The sequence below is a fragment of the Hyaena hyaena genome, unplaced genomic scaffold (assembly GCF_003009895.1).
Source record: "Hyaena hyaena isolate Hyena2069 unplaced genomic scaffold, ASM300989v1 scaffold_541, whole genome shotgun sequence".
NCBI lineage: Eukaryota > Metazoa > Chordata > Mammalia > Carnivora > Hyaenidae > Hyaena > Hyaena hyaena.
In genome coordinates this window covers 277,477-297,789 of record NW_024081174.1, presented here as the reverse complement: position 1 = coordinate 297,789, position 20,313 = coordinate 277,477, and the positions used below count along the sequence as shown (strand labels likewise).

Below are 20,313 nucleotides of genomic sequence, written 5' to 3'. Positions count from 1 at the left end.
CATCTAAAGAACTGATTTAAAATGTCTTACAATCTGGACAGATGGGTGAAGGTATACAGAGGAGCTCTAAGGGTAAAGGTAACCTAGGGTTTCCTCCAATTACAAAAAATTTCCCCAGGAACCTACGATTAGTTTCACATTCAAAGGACACCCTGGGTATGGCGAGCAGACCCTCGGCCACATTTGCATGACCAGGCTGCCTGACCCCAGATACCCTTCAGGCACAATGTGTCCAGAGACAAGATGGGGCTGCAGTGATTCCTGTGGAATTCAGTAAGCTTTATACTTGACAATTAACTTGTACAGGAAGAATTTCTTATCTCATGTTTCTAATATCAACCACAGCATTTCTCTGCATATAATACAGAATGTGGTAAAAATCACAAAAAGGCCTATCATTTCACATGAAGAATAATATCAAATATAAACTCGGAAAGCTCAACCATTTTAGAACTGAGGCAACATGGATTTAAAAGGAATTATTTTTGTTTTCTTCATAAAGAAAACTGTCTTTTGACTACATGTCTAAAATTCGTAATGCATTTGCCTACACTGAAAATATCTGAGGCGAAGTATAGCCTTCTGTCCTTTCTGGACAGGATTTGTGGGTTTTTTTTGGGGGGGGGGTTTATTTATTTTTGAGACAGAGACAGAGCACGAGCGGGGGAGGGGCAGAGAGAGAGGGAGACACAAAATCTGAAACAGGCTCCAGGCTCTGAGCTGTCAGCACAGAGCCCGATGTGAGCCTCGAACCCATGGACCGGGAGATCATGACCTGAGCTGAAATCGGACACTTAGCCAACTGAGCCACCCAGGCGCCCCTGGACAGGAGTTTTAAAAATTTAATAATATAGCTCAGTTGGCTAAGCCTCCGACTCCAGCTCAGGTCATGATCTCGCGGTTCATGAGTTTGAGCCCTGTGCCGGGCTCTGGGCTGACAGCTCAGAGCCTGGAGCCTGCTTCAGATTCTGTGTCTCCCTCTCTCTCTGCCCATCACCCACTCACACACACTCTCTCAAAAATAAACAAACATTAAAAAATTAAAAAAAAAAATTAATAATAAAGGGGCGCCTGGGTGGTTCAGTCGGTTAAGCATCCAGCTTCAGCTCAGGTCATGATATCGTGATTCATGAGTTTGGGCCCCATGCTGGGCTCTGTGCTGGCAGCTCGGAGCCTGGAGCCAGTTTCAGATTCTGTCTCTCTCTCTGCCCCCTCCCCTGTTCATGCTCTCAAAAATGAATAAATTTAAAGAAAAGTTTTTTTAAATTAAAAATAAGAAAAGTTTAAAAGATGTAAATAGTTTATTGGCTGTCTCTCATGCTCTTATTTTATAGTTTGCATTACGTTAATTAGAGCAGCAATCTGTCACGGTAAAGTCAGTATCGCTAAATCACTACCATAAGGCTCTAGCTCTCCTGTTGCTATGTGATATGGAGAGGACGCTTAACAGTGATGATTTTATATCACTTACTTGAATACAATTTTTCCAGTTTTCTTTTGTTGGTTTTTCTTCCACAAGTTTAGTTGCAAATTTAAGGCCTCTCCCATACATTTTATTTACTAATGCATGCTTGTATGCAAATGTTAAAACCTATAAGGTAAAACAAGATAAAGCTATCTATGAAATATTTACATTTTATGGCTTATAGCTTCAATAACGAAAAGATTAAGGCCTTAACAGGAGTGTAGCTTTTAAAATGAACATTTTCCACCAAGCCAATTTCAAAACCGTTTTGAAAGAACAAAAGTTAAATATTCCATAAAACAGATAACTTATGTTGGGGGAAAAAAATGAAGCTTTGATGAATCACTAGTTCTTGGAATCCATACCAAGACACCTCGTTATGCAAAGGGGAGCTAACAGAAGCGATCACAAAAATGCAAATAAGAAGGGAAGCACAGAACTATGAAATCTCATTATAAATTACCAAAACTGCCAGAGTGGACAAAAGTACACACAAGTGTTATATTCTATAAACACACTCTTACCTTGTTAATCCCTCATGTGTACGCTGGTGCGTTTAACTACTGCATCCGTCAAATACACCTGTAACCATTTATTTACCTTCTTGGTCTCCACGTTTAGAATGTAGAGAATGAGCTCAAAGACAGGAACCCTATCACATTTGTGTTCCAGAGCCACACACAGTGTTCACCTGCTATGAAGGTGCTACAGGTACAGGGGACACTGTGCCTGGCCTGATACAGCTGCACTGCGGCGGATACGGGGTTACTTATCACCGTCTTGTTATGAGGCTCGAGGCTCGTCAAGTGTTTATGCACCAGGCTCTTATCTTTTTCCAGCAGCAAGCACGGAGCTGGGTGTGGAGGGTGGAGGAGACGGGCAACAGGCGTGTGCCAGGATTAAGAGCAAGTAGCGCTGAGGCCCTTCTGTGTACTGACTTGCTCATTCGGCAGGTTTCAGAAACTTGCCGAGGGTCATACAGATAAAAGGGGAAGAGGTGGGATTCGCACACCGGGGGCTGATTTCAGATCCCAGTTCTCAGGCTCAGCTGTGACACCGGCCCCTGCAGGTTCCTGCCTATGACCCCGTTTCCGCGACAGAAGCGCGGCCATGACATGGTGGGGACTTTTCCCGTCTTCAAGGTCTGCACTGCCACTCATCACAATGAATCTAGAGAAGAGCATCTGTCTAGTAAAACGAAAACAATGGCTTGTGCTGGGTAAGGAGAATTCCACGGATTTCATTTACTTTATTTTTATCTCCAGAAGGAAGGAAGACTGACAGGAACCCGGAGTTCTACAGTCCCTACCGGGAGAATTCTAGTCGAGAGCGCAAAGAGATTTAAGATGTTTTTATAACCCACAACCAACAGGTTCATCACTGTTACTTTTCTGAAACTGGATTTTAAAGTTGATGAGTTACAAACCCAGATGATAACTATTTAAAAGTCAAAGAGGTTTTGAGAAAAATAACATGTAAAGGAACCAGCACCCCTCTCTGCAGCCCTGACAAATCCACACACAGACAGATGTGGGAAGGCACAAACATGATCTCTAGATGCTCTCAGTTCTAGCTTCATACGTCACTGCCTTCACCGAAAGGCCGCTATGCACACAGAGAAGATAACGGCAGAACAGTTTAAAACAGGTAAGACAAATGAGGTCTCACTAAACACAGAGTCTTCTTCAGAGCCCAGCTTAGCCACATTCCATGCATTTTCTTCCTCTTCTGGCCAGGCAGCTGGGGGACAGCAAAGAGGAGGCAATGGGGCCCGGGAGAGGTTTGTGAAGCAACCCCCAAGAACTGAGCCCAAACAAGAGGCAGACGGGTTACCTTATTGTCAAAAAGATCAGTCCATTTTGTCGTTTCCCAGAACGTTTCCGTCAGAGAATCCAGAGTGTTCTCTCCTTCCTCCTCTCTTCCTTCCGCGTCACCTGAAACAGCCCCCTCTTGGTCTTGTGCGTGAAGCAGATGGTCAGCTAGGGCACAGCCTTTTCTACAGAGGGCGTCCACGAGGGTGGATTTCTGTTTGTCCATATCACTGTGTGCCAAACCCAAAACGATTCACAGGTCAGGAGAACGTTTTTTCAAAGTACGGACTTATCTGAAACTGAGTTCACGCCCCCTCTGGCTCACATCTACAGTGCAGATACCGTACAGCCGCGTGTTTGCATCCGTATCATCCATCAAATAAGGGTCCTTATTTCTAACAAACCTCAAATGAGCCACTGCATTACACACACAGATGAGTCACGACAGCTGTGTCTGGCTGAAACAGAACGCCATGAAGCAACAGAAGTGAAGGACTGTTCAGTTCTAAATTCTATCAGCTAAATAACTCTTCGATAGATTTCTTGTAAACAGCGATCCTTACAGATTTATGTACAGATGCACACAAGTTCTTTCAGAAGCAGACTTTCATTTGTAAACTGAGCAAACACTGTATGAGGCTTACCCTGAACGTGCACTTGTACATGTTAACTCATTTACAGTCAAGAAAATTCTATGAGTAAGATACTAGTAATTAGCTCCATTTTGCAAAGGAGGAAGTTGAGGCACAAATGTTTCTTCAAGGTCCTACAGTCAGGAAGCAGTGGATGCAGGATCTGCAGCGACCTAGGAGGCTGCTTCTGAATTCCCTACTCTTAATCCCGCCGGTGACACGGCCCTGCTGCAGGGCTGGGATCCCTGACCTTCCCATGTATTCCAAGTGCCCGGACAATGCCTGGCATAGACCAGAAACTCAATAAATCACCGCTGAATGAAATACAGTAAGAGCCTACTCTCCAGGAGACAGTGGGAGTCATTAGGATACGTGCTTCTCTGGGCATTTTGTCCAACCCATGTCCCGCGTGTGTGACGTTGAGGAGGATGAAAGGCACTGAGCGAGCGGCCCCTGAGGCACACGGACACGGGAAACCGTGCAAGAGTGAGAAGGATCCTGAAGGACCCGGGGTGGAGGGTGCGACACAGGACGTCTGCAGACACTCTAACATCAACAGGAGCTCCGGTATAAAGGACAATTAAAATGAGAAGCCACAACAACTTGCACATCCCAACAAAGTCACCCTCCTTAATACAACTGCAAAGAAGATACAATCATGCCAAAAAAGATGCCTGAGATTTTCAGCCAAGAGTTTCAAAGCTTAAAAGAACCAACTTTCTCTCTGTGGAAACGCGTCTGGGAACCGCTGGTTACTGGGGACAGGAAGAACAGGACCGAGGAGCTGCAGGGCACGGGCGTGGCTTCTCCGGTGCCCCGCCAGCCGCCGTCTGAAACGTCTTCCCGCCAGGACTGCACCTCTGCTTTGCGGCAGCCGAGGAGCGGGACACCATTCCGTCCCCATCTTGTGGCGGAGAAGCGGGGCCTTGGAACAGAACTGGATCGGCAAGGCAGGTTTGATCATTCATGGCAGTCCCGAGTGACTGGACCTGGCTGCCCCGGGAAGGGCTGGAAGGAGCCAGAATTTCGGGGGTGACACGGGTGTGCTGTATTGGCCAGGCCCGGGTGAAATTACCTGCAAGCCCCCTATTTTCGCGTTCTCTGATCCAGTAACCTAGGTCCCACCTATCCAGAATATTCAGTCCCTACCCTCATCTAATTTAGAACCGACTACTTTATTCATCCGTGAGGCTTTCTCCACTCAAAGTCAGCTCTCCTTCCTAGGGGCTTTCACAATGTAAACTACGTATTAGGACTCCCAATCATACCCTACGTAATCGCACCCTACCCAGCAGCTCCGTCTTCTGCATCAGAGTATACGCTTTCTACGAGTAGAAATTTTTTTCACATTCCTCTCAGTGATGCTTTACCTGCAGTGCTTGCTCAGCAAACATCTCTGCATCAAATCTAGTTAGGAACCATCAAAGTGGTGACAGCCATTGTTTTAGGAAGAACTTCAATCAGATACTTCAATGGGCAAAATAAATTTCAGTTTAACTAAACCTTGATACTAGATTATCTATAGCAGCCGTAGGTAAATCTAAAAGCTCGTATTGTTTTTAAGATTACAAAACGGCTATCACACTTTCTGACGCATGACTGACCACAGTGAGAGCAGTTACTCATGGACATGAAAAGCAACCGCGTGACTGTCGCCCCTGCTCGCCGGCCAACGCCTGCGAGAAACAGAAGACGCGTGGCCGCTCGTGAGGCCCTGACCCCAGGACAAGGAGCCCCAGCCTGGACGAGGCCCTCTGCTCAGCGCAGCGTGTCTGCGGGGCCCTTCGTGGCTTGGCCAAAGCAAGGCCTGGGGCAAAGACCTTAATTGTGAGCGTGGACAAACCGATGCAAGGCTGCCAAAGACGGACTAGCTTCTCTTGATGTTTACAACGTCAGACGGCTCGTTTCTAGTTTTATCCCAGCACGTGCAAAAGTCACTACCGCTACAATCTTTAAAGCCTGGGCCCTATCAGGTTGATATTTTTTGACGGTCTCTGGAGTCAGCATCTGAGACAAAAACTGTGAGAAAAAAGGGACTAACGAGGTTGAAAACACAATACTCCGGGGCTCGGGGCTCGCTGTACCCGGGGACTAAGCGTTTCCTCTGTGGACAGGAAGATTCAGCAAAGACAGGCCGGAGTATCAGCAGGGATAAATGGACCTTAATATCTACTGAAATGTCAAAACGAGCCACACGCATGTTATTGCCTACACACATGAATCTGAAGAGATACTATCTTCCCAAATGAAGAAATAACAGACGCGAGAAGGCTGGCGGCAGCTAGGGAGGTCGAGGCAGCCTCAGAGGGGCCGCTGTTTCTGGCAATGAGCTTCTCACAGGCGATCAGGGCAGACACCTCCTGCAACAGGGTAAACATGGAGTGGAACTCAGGTAGGCTGCAGTGTAGACCACTCCAGCGAGAAGCCAGGGGCCCCATGGGAGACAGAGGACACCGGGATACGGCTGTGGGCTGAGCCGCCGATGCCTGCAGACCAGGAGAAAGGGGCTTGTCAGCAGAGGGCAGTGATGGAGACAGAGGGGAGGGTCTCGGGCTGACAAGGGTCAGCCTCTGAAAGGACCCCTCTGTCCCGTGACACAGAAAGGACAGAGGGAAGATGGGCACAGGCAAGGCAGAGCCGATGCTCTATTCTCCTCTGAGAAAGAAAGGAGGCGTGTCAATCTTCTCATGATTCGCAAGGAGCTGCTTATTAAGAGATGGAGGGGCCCAGGCTGGGGCGGGGCTGGCGTGATGGGCTCGCCCGCTTCCGGCCCCGGCACCCCAGGCCAGCCACACAGCCTCCGAGCCTGTCTGCTCCTCTGCAGATACGGGCTACAAACGCCCCTACTCAGTTTGTTCTTTAGAAGAGACTGAGTTTAAAGGAGGTCATGTATTTAACACGCCCCAAAGCTTTCCCTGTATGTACCCGGCGCTTCAGAAACGCACAACACAGCACCGTTCGAGACTGTTCCTCTAGAAGGTGGCAAAGGGTGCAGACAAGTCCGAGAGCCTAATGTGAATAAATCTCATTCTGCTTAAAAACTACTGCCTGTAACATACATGAGAGCGGTAACATTAGTGCTGACAACAGTTGTAGCAGCCTAGAATGTAACGCAATGCCAGCAGTTCAGACTCGGGAACTTCACACAGAAAGAAGTATTCTGACCCGCAGACGCAATCCTTGAGCATCACAGCACTCGCAGGGCGGCCTCCACACTCCCGCTACGTTCGTTCCAACAGCTGTAAGAGGAGGAGGGGTTTCTAACTTTGAACCAAAGTGACAGAGAGGGAAGTGGTACAGGAGAGTTCAGGGCAGGCAGAGGTGAGGCCGAGGACCCTCACACAACACACGGAGCCACACACTCGCCCATCAGCCCACGGCAATGCCCCTGCGCTCTACGCACTGCACTGGGTTTTACTGAAGCTAAACTGCACCCCGCCTTCCCTTCACTGCATGGAATACTGTAAAGCCACGTCCTGACTCGTGGGGCCAGGTGATGGTTTTGGCCTAACTTTATGTCCCTCTGGGTTACCAGGCATCACAAACTAAACCTGGGCCTTTCACACGATATTGGCCAATCGACAGTTCAGAAATTGATTCTGCAGGGTGTTATGTCTTTGCCTCTGCACATGCCCAGTTCACATCAGCCCCAAGTGGGGGGATCACAGCTGCTTGAGTCTTTGCCGGCAGAGAAGGCAAAGTCCTTTTCTTCCACTTCATCTCTTAACAACTGGGGGAAATTCTTACCAACTATCTACAGGTGGAGTATCCACATACTGGTAATTCTAGGGACACAGCAATTCTCAGAAAAGAAGAATATTCTCCGTAATTTTAAAAAGTAACTAAGAAATGAGATGCAAGAAAGATTATTTACTGGTTAGGTACTTTTTTATAGTAGCTGCATCGGGCCTGGGGTCAGTCTTCATTGCAATATGAACTGCGAGGGCCGTCTGGTCTATGTGAGAAATCACGGCATTTGCAGCTTCAACAATTTCATTAAGTCTTTTCATTCGTTCCTAGGGAGGAAACAAAGAAGAAATCAGAAAAGAAATGGGCGTGCCAGTGAGTCCATCCAAGTCCCTTCACTTGTTAAAAGTGAGCCTCGAGGCTCGAGTGGGCCGAGCGCTGCTTCCGCTCGGGGTGTGTGCCGCCTCCGAGCGTGGGTGCTACAGCGTCGGCATCCCTAGAAACGACCTCCTTCACATTCCCCGCTGCTGTGACACGGGATAAGCGAGGTAAAAGGCTGTCACAGAAACGTCAACAGCTTTCTGCCAAGGCAACGCCCCTTCTGGGCCTCTCAGAAACGTGGCGGCTGTTGCCCCAGCCGCGCACCACGTGGAGGGAGGTAAAACAAAAAACAAAAAACCACGGGCTGATGAACAAAGTCTTCCTAGCTTATGATTCAGAGCGAAGGAGAGCAGCAACACGAGTGTGCCCGGGGGCTAGCCACGGTCGCCACGGCGCCCCAGGGGCTCTCCGTGGTTTGTTCCTCTCTCACTCTCACCGTCTCTTCTCAACACCTTCACGTTCACTCTGCACCCGGATAGTTTCCGATTGGCTACTAGCACTCTCCTACCGGCCATCATTACCAACGAGAGCCGGTCCGTGTTAAGACAGACTATGGCCAATCTTAAAAATGAACAAAATTAATGCAAAGCAGGAATTCTTTTGCTGAAGGTGCTTGGGTTTGCAGCAGGCTCCTGATGTGAATGTCAGAAAAGCAGTCCTTAGGGTGTCTTATCTATCCCTCCTCCCGCTGATCGAAACTGTGAGCAGGGATCCTAGGCTGAAGTCACAGGGATGGCTACGCTCTGTAATTCCCTGAATGAAAATAGTTAATAGAACATTCAGTTTGAGGAAACAGGTTTTCATTTGGCAGGAATACAAAACAAATACAAAACTACATGTCCCCTAAACATACAAATCTTATCTCATGTTACAAATAAAAATGAAATACTTGTATTAAGATTCAATATGTCCAACCTTTTCAGCATCCAACTGATGAAGTCTTGCAACGTACAGAGGAAGATAATTAGGGTATGTTTCTTTCAATTCATTATAAATGTCACTCGAATCCAGCCTATGTATATAAGAAAGAAACATTATTTCTTTTAGAAACAACACAATTTGTCTTCCCTATTATTTAACATTATTTTCAAGTTCCAAGTCGTAACATAAGGCACTAATCTGAAATATAATTAGACAAGAATTATTATTTGCAGGTAGCATAAATAAAAATAAAAATTAAAAATAAAAAAAAAAACCCTAGAGAAGCAAATCAAATTGAAAATTATTTCAATTAAGAGTTCAATAAGAAGGGCACCTCAGTGACTCTGTCGGTTAAATGTCTGACTCTTGATTTTGGTTCAGGTCATGATCTTGCAGTTTGTGAGCTGGAGCTCCACATCCCCACTGTGCTGACAGAGGAAACACTTTGGGGAATATGGCTCCGCAACTATGACCTACGATCTTTAAGAATGACCCAGTGTCACCTAGGTGGCTTAGTCAGTTAAGCATCTGACTCCATTTCAGGGAAGGGCAGAGAGGGAGAGAGAGAATCCTAAGGAGGCTCCATGCTGTCAGCGCACAGCCCGACCTGGGGCTCAATCCCATGAACTGTGAGATCATGACCTGAGCTCAGATCAAGAATCAGATGTTCAAATGACTAAGCCACCCAGGCGCCCTGTGAACATTTGTAGTTATTATTTTTTTAAATGTTTTATTTCTGACAGAGAAAGAGAGAAAGAGAGAGAGAGAGAGAGAGAGAGAGAGAGAGAGAGAGCGAGCGCAAGCAGGGGAGGGTCAGAGAGAGAGGGAGATACAGAATCTGAAACAGGCTCCAGGCTCTGAGCTAGGTGTCAGGACAGAGCCCGAAACAGGGCTCGAACCCACGAACTGTGAGATCATGACCTGAGCTGAGGCTGGAAGGTTTAACTGACTGAGCCACCCAGGCGCCCCAACATTTGTAGATATTCTTGAACAGATGGTGTTTCATCATTTGCTGTATGCCCTTATTATCATCTCCAGAGGTTTTAAAGGGCTGATTTTTAAAAAAGAAGTTTTGCTAGTTTCTGAGGGGAGTGGGTTCATGGGACTCCCACTCTGTCACTCAGGAGTCAATCTCTGCAATTGTGAAGGATTTACTGTTTACACCATCCTACAATCAGCCAGAGGCTGACTTAAAGACTTTGGCTTCTGGTGAAGATAGTCTAGTTTTTTTTTTTTAAACTTTAAAACATTTTTAAATTATTGAGAGAATGCACACACGCGGGCGGGGGAAAGGGGGGGGTACAGAGGATCCGAAGCCGGCTTTGACAATTCCCTTGTCGATAATTTTACTGATATTTCAGATTCAGAGCCAGATGCAGGGCTCGAACTCATGAACTGATCATGACCTGAGCTGAAGTCGGACACTTAGCCCACTGAGCCACCCAGGTGCCCCTACAGTCTAGTTATAAGTGAAAAGGTAAGTTTGAATGTGGGCAGACAACCTTAACTGTTCAATCCTTGGGAATTATCCTCGCAACATGATGATGTGTGTTCTCTACAGGACCCCCTGACGGCAAGGATGTGTGCATATCGGCCAGCACGGGTCCCACAGAAACACAGCGCTAATGGGAAAAGCAATGGATGGGACCGCAGAGTATACATTTCTGCTGTGTAAAAAGTAAGCCAAAAGCCAAAAATCAGGCTGGGGTAAAATGTGTACAAGTACAGCAGAGCATTCATATCTTTTATGTTAAAAAGTTAAAAGAAAAATCCGCTGTCCCAGTAGAAAACAGTAAAGAACACGGTCAGGTGACAGGAGCTACACTACGAATGCAATGCTAGCGTTTAAAAAGCATAAACTTCATCAGAACTTCAGGGACGCAACTGAAGACGGTGATACAGGCGTCCCCCCTCCCCCGGCAGCAAGAGTCTCTCTTCAATGCCTGGCTCTCTGCTGCCGAGTGCAGGGAGCGGATGGGGCCCTGACGTGACGGCAGGGGGAGGAGAAACTAGGATATTCACTCCTGAAGGCAATTTGGCCAAACATAACATGACAATTTTTAAGTCTCAGGGATATGGATTGGATAATTATGCTTTTAAGATGCTGTCCAGGGGCGACTCAGTCAGCTGAGTGTCTGACGCCTGATTGTGGTTTGTGAGTTCGAGCCCCGTGTCGGGCTCCCCACTGACAGCATGGAGCCTTCTTGGGATTCTCTCTCCCTCCCACTCTCTCTGTTCCTCCCACACTGTGCTCTCTCTCTCTCCCCTTTTCCCGCTCATTCTCAAAATAAACATTAAAGAAAAAGAAATGCTATCTGATGGATATTAAAAAAAAAATTTTTTTAAATGTTTATAAATTTTGAAAGAGAGACAGAGACAGAGGGTGAGCCGGGGAGGGGCAGAGAGAGAGAGAGACACACAGAATCCGAAGCAGGCTCCAGGCTCTGAGCTGTCAGCACAGAGCCCAATGTGGGACTCGAACTTACAAACTGTGAGATCATGACCTGAGCTGAAGTCGGACGCTGAACCGACTGAGCCACTGAGGGGCCCCTAATGCATATTTTAAAACACTATATGTATAAAAATATCCATCACAGCATTCTAGAGAAAAGCTATAAATGTATACGCCAAATAGAGTATTTAAGTAGGTTATATTTCATCAACAGGGCCACCTCCTACCTGGTCTTTAAAAATGGTATTTTAAAGGACTATTAAATGACCCAAGAAATACTCATAATCAAATAGTGACTGGAAAATGAGGACATGACGTCATTTGCACTGCTACGTGAATAAGGACAGAGAGAATAGTAACAGGACAATGACCAGCTCTGGAGAGTAGGCAAAAAAGTGATTTGTATTTTCTTTGTGCTTTCCAATAAAATTCTCTTCTAAGAGCAAATCAAAATTAAGTGGTTAAATAAAAGCATGTCTAACCCATCCATCCACTGTTAACATTTCTGAAGGTAGCCTATGAACCTGCACTGGACACTTCTCACCGGAAAAATGTAAGTAAATACTCAGAGGATCAAAATCCATCAAAAACTTACTTTGTCATCCACTGAATTTTAAGATCTCGTAATGCTTCAGTGAACTCTTCTTTCAAATCTTTCTCTTTTTCTGATTCTTTATCTTTGCTGCCATTCTTGGTCTTTGTTGGCGGAGATATTAGGTAGTAATGAACAGGGATCACATCCTATGAATGTGGAGAGAGTCTCAGATTAACATGCTTCATTTTACATAATTACAAGCATCTTCAATACCTGAATATCACATACCACAGGCTGCACTGAGTTGTTCTACATCACATTCCAGATCCTAATGGACACGATACATAAAAATTTCCAATCTGTGGGGCGCCTGGGTGGCTCAGTCAGTTAAGTGTCCGACTCTTGGTTTTGGCTCACGTCATGATCTCACGGTTCATGAGACAGCCCCACTTTGAGCTCTGTGCTGACAGTGTGGAGCCTGCCTGGGATGCTCTCCCTCTTTGCCCCGCCCCTTCCCTGCTTGCTCCCCATCTCTCTCTCAAAATAAACTTAAAAACAAAATTCCAGGGGCACCTGGGTGGCTTAGTCGGTTAAGCGTCCGACTTTCGCTTAGGTCATGATCTCGTGGTTCTTGGGTTCGAGCCCTGCTTCGGGCTCTGTGCTGTCTGCCAGCTCAGAGCCTGGAGCCTGTTTCAGTCTGTGACTCCCTCTCTCTCTCTGACCCTCCCCTGCTCATGCTGTCTCTCTCTCTCTCTCTCCTAGAAATAAATAAAACTTAAAAAAAAAAAAAATTCCAATCTGTGATCAAAGGAATTTTCTCTCAAAATTTAAAGTACTGTTGCTTCTTGGGGCGCCTGGGTGGCTCAGTCGGTTAAGCGTTCGACTTCGGCTCAGGTCATGATCTCACAGTTCGTGGGTTCGAGCCCCGTGTTGGGCTCTGTGCTGGCAGCCAGCTCAGGGCCTGGAGCCTCCTTCAGATTCTGTGTCTCGCTCTCTCTCTGACCCTCCCCTGCTCATGCTGTCTCTCACTCTCTCTCAGAAATAAATAAAACATTAAAAAATATTTAAAGTATTGTTGCTTCTAAATTTCCTTTAAAATAAAGGAGGTAAAGGGCACCTGGCTGGTTCAATCCATGGAGCATGCAACTCTTGATCTTAGGGTTGTGAGTTTGAGCCCCACATTGGGTGCAGAGATTACTTAAAAATAAAATCTTTAAAAAAAAAATAAAGGAGGTAAAAACAAACTTTCCTCCATTTGAGTGTATTTGATATTCTTGGTTTTACTTGACAGACTAATTACAGAAAGTTCTAATTATGAAAGTCTACTGACCTTTTGCATCTTATACCTGAGAAGGGAAGGAAATAGCTTAGAGTTTTAAAAAAGGTCCTCTTTGCTAAGTAAATTTAAAGAGAAACTTCTTTTTCATTCAATCGACAGGACGTACTGAGGCCCTGTGAGGCTCAAAGGTGAAGAGCAAAGCAGACAAGGCCCTTCCTCGCCCACGGGGAACATACGCGAGCAGGGGAGACGGACGGCATGTGAGTAACGAACAGTTGAGGCTGACCCTATGGGACAGGAAGAAAGTGAAACAGAACGCAGGGACACTGCTCGGGACGGTGGGGGGCAGTGCAGACACAGTGGTGCCAGAAAGCCACTCGGAGCAGGGACCGCCCCGTCCTTGCGAACCCATGACCTAAATGGACGCACCTCAATGAACCTAGCTGACCGAAACGAGGAGAGGGAGAAGAGTCTGACGGCAGAGGAAGAGCACGTGTAAAACCCCGTGTGGGGGCAACCACAGGAAGTGGGGCTGACAGACTACGGCACAAGAATGCGGATTTCATTCTAAGTGCGGTAGGAAGCCTACAGGACAGTGGTAGACAAGACGGTGGCATGACTAAAGACTTCTTTCTGCTTTTTAAGGACTCTGGATCCTACATGGATGAAAAATGTGGGTTTGTTTTTAATAGCTCTTCATGTTATCTGGAGAATGGATGGTAGATGGCCGAAGTTGAGAAGGAGGGAGGCAAGTCAGAAAGCGAGATCAGAACTCGCAGCACTGCCCTGACGTGCAGAACAGGCCGTAGGAAAGGAAGCAGCGCACGGATGAGAAATCCATGAGTGCGGAACCGACAGCGGCGTTGATGGGGTTTAAAGCTGGGGGGACACAGAAGACTGGGCAGGGCGCAGGCAGGGGAAGAGGAAGCCCAGCCTTGATCCAGAGCATTCTACGGTTTCAGAGATGCTCGGCGGGGGAGGGAGACGGACCCCAGAAGGGCTGTGAGGCCGAGCCGGCCGCCGAACCGGCACCAGTGGCTGGTACCACGACAAGAGATGACGAGAGAGGGGCGGTCTCCGTGGACAGTGGGAGGGAAGGCTGACTGCGAAAGGGATGCAGACAGAGCGAGAAGTAAACAAGCATAGGTGGTTCCTTTGAGAAGCTTCGCTCTGAAGAGAGGAGAAACGTAATTCTACACAATCACATCCTGTTCCATCTCTTATATTAAAGCACAGACGTCTTTACTGAGGCAAACTCATGCGCTATCTGGGAAATCAAACCCCGGATGAGACTGGCCAGATCTGTCTTTGGCACAATGACCAGGTGTCCTTCATTAAATCATTATTCTGTAGGTCAAGTCCCCAAGTCTATCTTCAGGTTTATGTTAAAAACGCTGCTCAATTTGAACCTTATATTTGTTTTAATTAACAAAGTTTCTAAAACCGGAAAAATCATGTTATCGAGAAGACTTTTACTCCCCTCATCACAGTAATTTCAGAAAAAAACTTTACACAGGTTGAATAAAAAAAATAGTATTGCAGGCCTCCAGGGATTGTAGGTGTAAGTACAACACATACGCCCCACGGGAGCGACCCTCACAGATTTCATAAGGAACCACCGCTGCGGTGGCTCTGCCGGCGCCGCCTCAGCAGGACTCGCCCGAAGCCGAGCAGCACAGGCAGGACGGGGCCACACGCGTCGCGTGCAGCTGGGTCGGGGGCGAGCTGGGACCGCGCCTGCAAGCCAAGGGCGCGTGGGCCGAGTGCGATGGGGGGAAGCAGCAGGGGTGTGCCTGGGCCAGCTCCTTGGGACCCTGCTGCCCGTCTGCCCCCCCCCCCCCCAAGTTCACCTTCCTACGTGGGCACTTCCCAGGCAAAGCCAAGTGCAAGCATCTGCAAAACCTGAGTTGCCAATTAACCACCGAGTTCTCCGGGGAAGGATCGCCTCAGTGTCATCGTGCAGCACACACGACCTACTGAAGAAGTGAGGGGCAGAGATGGCCTCGGCGCCGACCCTCGGACGGCAGGCCCACTCCCTCTGGAATCCACTGCGCTAGAAGGTGGACACTAGCCTGCAGGAGGCAACCTGGCTGCCCGTGTTGGCTCTGCTCTAACGTGAGCCTCCCTCGGATCCCCTCCTCCTCCTTGCCTGATTAGGGACAGGGACAACGGTCAGGATGGGAAGGAGTCTCTGTTGTAGGGGATTCCTCCTCTGAAGCTCAAAGGTAAGGCATTTGCTATTATGTTTTAGTACAGAAGACAGAAAACAGAATCGAATTTAAAATGAGCAATCCATTCAATCTAACTTACGATTAACAATGAACTCTAACAATAAATAGGAAGAAACGGGGCACCATGGCAACCATAAACTATCATTAAATGCACAAGAGATGGAGAATTTATGAGGAATAACCTTGAAGTGGGGGGAAATCAAGGTTTTGTGATCAGGAGTTTATATATTAAATATACCAAATTGGCAATTATAAGTGTCAATAAAATCCTAGAAAATATTTTGGGACAGTAATTTTTTTTATTACTAAAAATTAGGAACATGGCAGTTTTAATTCCTAATCAACAGAAAAATGGAGTTATTTTTTGTTTTTTGTTTTATCATGTTCACCTGTTCTTTTTGTCAGTAATTTTTCAACTTACTTCTCAAGGACTTAGTATAGGGTCAGTTTAATAGAAATCATTCGGCACCATTAAATCCTGAGAAATCTTGATTATGATTTTAAAAAGTAGGCAAGAAGAATCTTCAGAGCAGAAATGCTGAAGTTCTCTACAGTTGATACTTAACAATTAAAAAAAAACCCATTTCAGCTATTCACCAAGTATTTTGACAGTGTTTGAACTGAACCATTTGCCTTTTGAAAGTCAAATCTACCTGCAAAACTGATAATTATTCTTTGGGCAACACAACCTACTACCATTTACATTTTGCTTCAAAAATTATAATTTTCTTAATTCTTAAATTAATAACTAAAGCCAAAACTTTAATACTTTTACACAAACTGGTTATTTTAAAGATTAGTATCATATTTGAATGCTATTTGTCATCTGTTAAAAGTAACTATATTCTTTCATAGGACAACAAACTTAAAAAAGGTAACCTAGGTTTTCAAATCAAAGGTCAGTGAAATCCAGAGGAAATATCCACTGAGGATTATGCACCAAAAGCTAGCTGGTGCAGGCAATAAATTAATATATACAACCTTTTGGTAAGGGGACTATAAAACTATAAAAATGATTATTTCTAAAGTAAGAGCTTCACATGTATTTGCACTGAAGACAGGGAGAAATGGGAAGAGGGAATTCTAGTTGCCACGTTCTTTATATAAAGCTTTCCAGCCAAGTAATAACAACCTTCTTATTCATTTAATAGTTTCTTATCTTATACAACAGAATCCAAACAAAATCCACCCAAACTCCCAGAAGATCAACCAAAATATACCATAGAAAACAATCCCAGCTATGCCTTGTGATAAGCACCTTCTATTTTTAATGGGCTCCTAGAAGACCTTTTTCTCATTTTCTAAAGTAGTGGCTTTCAAGCTATATTCAGGATGACCCAGAGATAAACAATCTATAGATAAAAAAAAAAAAAAAAGAAATTTGCTTTATGAGTCTGATGAACGACATTTCCTATTTTATTCTGTTTTCATTTTAAAGCTGGCTAGGTTTCATTAAGTGAATGTACATGGCCCACTGATGGGTCAAGATGCTTGGCTGGGAAATACTGGTCTACAAGTAGGTACTCCTTTATCTGGAAAGATGGTTCCGAGTGGGGTGTTTTGTTTGAACAAAGTGTTTACCATTACATAATAATATAGACATTTCAGAAGTCTTTTAATAAAGGAACTTTATCTGTTCTAAAATGGTGATCTTAATGATGATATTTTACCTGTTCTAAAACGGTGATCCCCAGTTTCACATCACTTTGAATTAAGAAACAGTGTTATCTTTCATTTATATCTTAAAATACAAATTCTCCATGCAATGCTTCCTGCTTGAACATGAGAAACCACTGAAATGCTGAAGGAGGCCAGTAGGTCTTCATCGTAGGGTTTGCTGAATACCTACATCCCTTTCTCTAAGTACACCCCAAGTCGAATTTTGTTTGAGTTCAATATGGCTGTAGCAGCCAATGAGGCATTGTTTAATAAGTCGCAGGAAGTCGATCAGATCACACACTAGTTATGGTCTTAAACTTGCTCGTGCTCTTAGCATAAGTTTTAATTTGGGGTTGATAGTCCGTATGTCCATTCCTCCTGCCCACTGCTCCGTCTCTCTTCTTCCAGAACTAAGACAACACCAGAGCAAGGAATACACTTTTTTTTTCAAGTACCTTAATATTTTAATGATCAAATCATCCAATTTAAGAATGTTTTTAGACTTTAAAAATAATTGTTTGGGCTTACATAACTAAGAAAAACAATTACATTAGTTTCTCTGTAGGATTTTAGATATGCAAATTTCAAAGACTACCATTTGGTATTCTGATCTGTAGTTAAGAACTGAATGGCATTACTTTTAGTTCCCCATACACATATAAAACAGGGGTTGCTCAGCGATTTATGGCAGGAAAGAAAACTCCAGGAAAGTAGTGTGTCAACACCGATAAGCTAAAAGCGCTATGCTGCAGGACTTAAAGAAAGGAAACTAAGGGAGAGATTTTTTTAAAAAAAGATTTATAATAGTGAAAGAAAAAGAGTTTAATTAATATGCAAATAAGGCTTTAAGACATCTTTTTTAAGAACTGACAATCAGTACCTTTTTAAATTTTCCTTGTCGTTTTGCTGCAGACTGCCCCTGGGAGTTAGAACGACATTCTGTAAGAAAACATGCACAGTCTACACAGGCTGGAGACACCACCTCGGTCTAATTGTCTTCCGGCTTACGTCTCACCTGCATGTGTCACAGTGCTTAGAAGGGTCAGGTCTACGATCACAAAGGCAGGCTTTTCAAGAAAGCAACACTGCCACTCTCATTTTAATAAAAACGCACTCCAACACATTATTCCTAAGAGCAAATGTTTTGCAACTCTGTATTCGTAAAATTGAGGACAGCAAAATCCATTATTTATCAAACAGCTCTTGGAAAACATTAAATTTAGCTGACAGTCCAGAGTCTGATTTCAAGGATATCACAACCATCACACACGCCCAGGCATCATCATTCAAGGTGACCGTGAAAGGCAGAAGTGTAACAAACCGGCAAGCAACGCGACTAGGGAGGTCAGAGTAAACACTGAGCTGCGAGAGCGAGCGTATGGAAGAGCGAGCGTATGGACTCGGTACCTTTAGGTGTCTGCTCTCTCAGAACAATCGACCAGCAAGTAATTACATAGTAAGTAGTGAATACAGTTAATCCCACACTTTTATCATTTAATTTCACAGCTGCCTCTGAAAGAACGTAGCCAGGAAGTAGAAACTTGCTCTGAACGGCTTAAAGTGCATTTTTAATTACAATGGTTTTCCAAGGAGGCAGACGCCTGAGAAGAGCTCTCTGGGTGAGCACCCTGTCTCCCCATCTGGGGAGCCCCCAGTGGAAGCGGCCCGCTGTCCAGGAAGCGAAGCCCACAAGGAAAGACTAAGCTAGGACTTCCTGAATCTCTATGAATTCCAACGTCAGTGACCACAGAGTCGCTTCAAATGACACTCACGTGTATATATAAATAAGTGCAGTTGACCCTTGAACAACAGGGGGCTGAGGGCACCAACCCCTCACCAGTCAAAAACCCCTGTATAACTTTTGCCTGCCCCCCCAAACTTAACTACGAACAGCCTTCTGTTGACTGGAAACCTTAATGATAATATAAACAAATAACATATCGTTTTGTGTATATTCTTACATTACCGTAAGCTAGAGAAAAAAAACCTGTTACTGAGAAGATCATAAGAAAAAGGAAATACATCCACAGTATGCACTGCATTTAGTAACAAAACAAAACACAACACCCACATAGAAGCTGACCCTCGCAGTTCCAACCCGTGTTGTCCATGGGTCAGCTGCAGTAGCCACTGAAATGAGACTCAAGAAATATCAGGGCAAACAAGTTTTCTGAAGCACAAAATTCCTGGGTTACGCTTCTATGGCAGTGATAAGTGACCTCTGGTTCAATAGTGGCAAGAAGTTCAAGTATACTTGTTAGGAGGCATGAGAGCTATTCATTTTGATAACGGCATTTACAGGCTCCAGCAGCAGGCGGTAGACTACCATAAAAGAACTGATGCTACGGAGAAATGCAAAACTGTAAGAATGACCACTTTTACTGACCCTGAGCTAACATGATGACCAAAGGGGACAGACCCATAGAGACACTATTCTCATAATAAATTTGTCATGAAAACAGATGCAAAAGTTAAAACGGGTACCTATCAAATTGTAACATTTCTCTCTAAAATGTAACAACCAGAAACATATTTTCAATAGCTTACTTTTGGAAACTATAAAATAAAGGCAATGGCAAAAAAAGTACCTAGTGATTACCTACACAATTCTGCAAAATTCCAACAAGAGAAAGGTGTGTATGAGTGGAAAAAAAAATATAGTTCCTTAGAAATAATTGTTCTGTTTTCTCAAGGTAACCTTAGAAGATGTGACTTATTTCGATGTCCACAATATAATGTCGGTTAAGATCCTATAAAATGTTCTAATTTTAAACATCCCATTCACTTAAGCCAACTCTAACCTACATGGTTGACAGGAAATTCAAGTGGATTAGCCATGCAAAGTAGGGCCAGTTCAGAACCTGAGTACTTAGACTTAGGAAAAAGAATACTAAATATTTTAAAATATAATCAAGTATTAATTGACTTTATTAATAATCTGGAAAAAAACTAATTTTTCCTTCCCCAGGGAGATCTCTTTTTATCCATTCTAAAGTGCAGGATTAATTTCCATCTTATAAAGAAATGAGTATTTTGGAATAGGTAATTTCAGTATTAAAAAAAATGGATACTTACAGCTTTCTTTCCAAGTTCAGTCTTTGATAATGTTAAGGATCCTGCAAGATAGCATCCAGGTCCTGCCCCTTTAGGTATTCTGATAAGAAAGTTTAAAAGAGGGGGAAAAAAAGGAACTAAAGAAAAAGTTTCACAAAGATAATCGGGGTAAAACATCAAAACAATTGTATTCTGAAATAATTCCC

General features: G+C 44.7%; 1 protein-coding gene across 4 annotated transcripts in view; it reads right to left on the bottom strand.

The window, feature by feature from the left end:
- TPP2 (tripeptidyl peptidase 2) overlaps positions 1 to 20,313 on the bottom strand; it is a 70,837-nt gene that overhangs the window by 2,026 nt on the left and 48,498 nt on the right. Inside the window, exons 23-29 of one of the 4 annotated variants that reach the window (XM_039255703.1) lie at positions 20,129 to 20,207; positions 17,934 to 17,972; positions 11,945 to 12,090; positions 8,892 to 8,988; positions 7,794 to 7,924; positions 3,299 to 3,506; positions 1,472 to 1,591 (exon numbers count right to left, since the gene is read on the bottom strand). In XM_039255703.1, the coding sequence (XP_039111634.1) occupies positions 1,472 to 1,591; positions 3,299 to 3,506; positions 7,794 to 7,924; positions 8,892 to 8,988; positions 11,945 to 12,090; positions 17,934 to 17,972; positions 20,129 to 20,207 (820 nt within the window). Of the gene's footprint in view, positions 1 to 1,471; positions 1,592 to 3,298; positions 3,507 to 7,782; positions 7,925 to 8,891; positions 8,989 to 11,944; positions 12,091 to 16,645; positions 16,747 to 17,933; positions 17,973 to 20,128; positions 20,208 to 20,313 lie in introns of those variants that run through there. The other 3 variants (XM_039255704.1, XM_039255705.1, XM_039255707.1) reach the window with 3 other exon arrangements.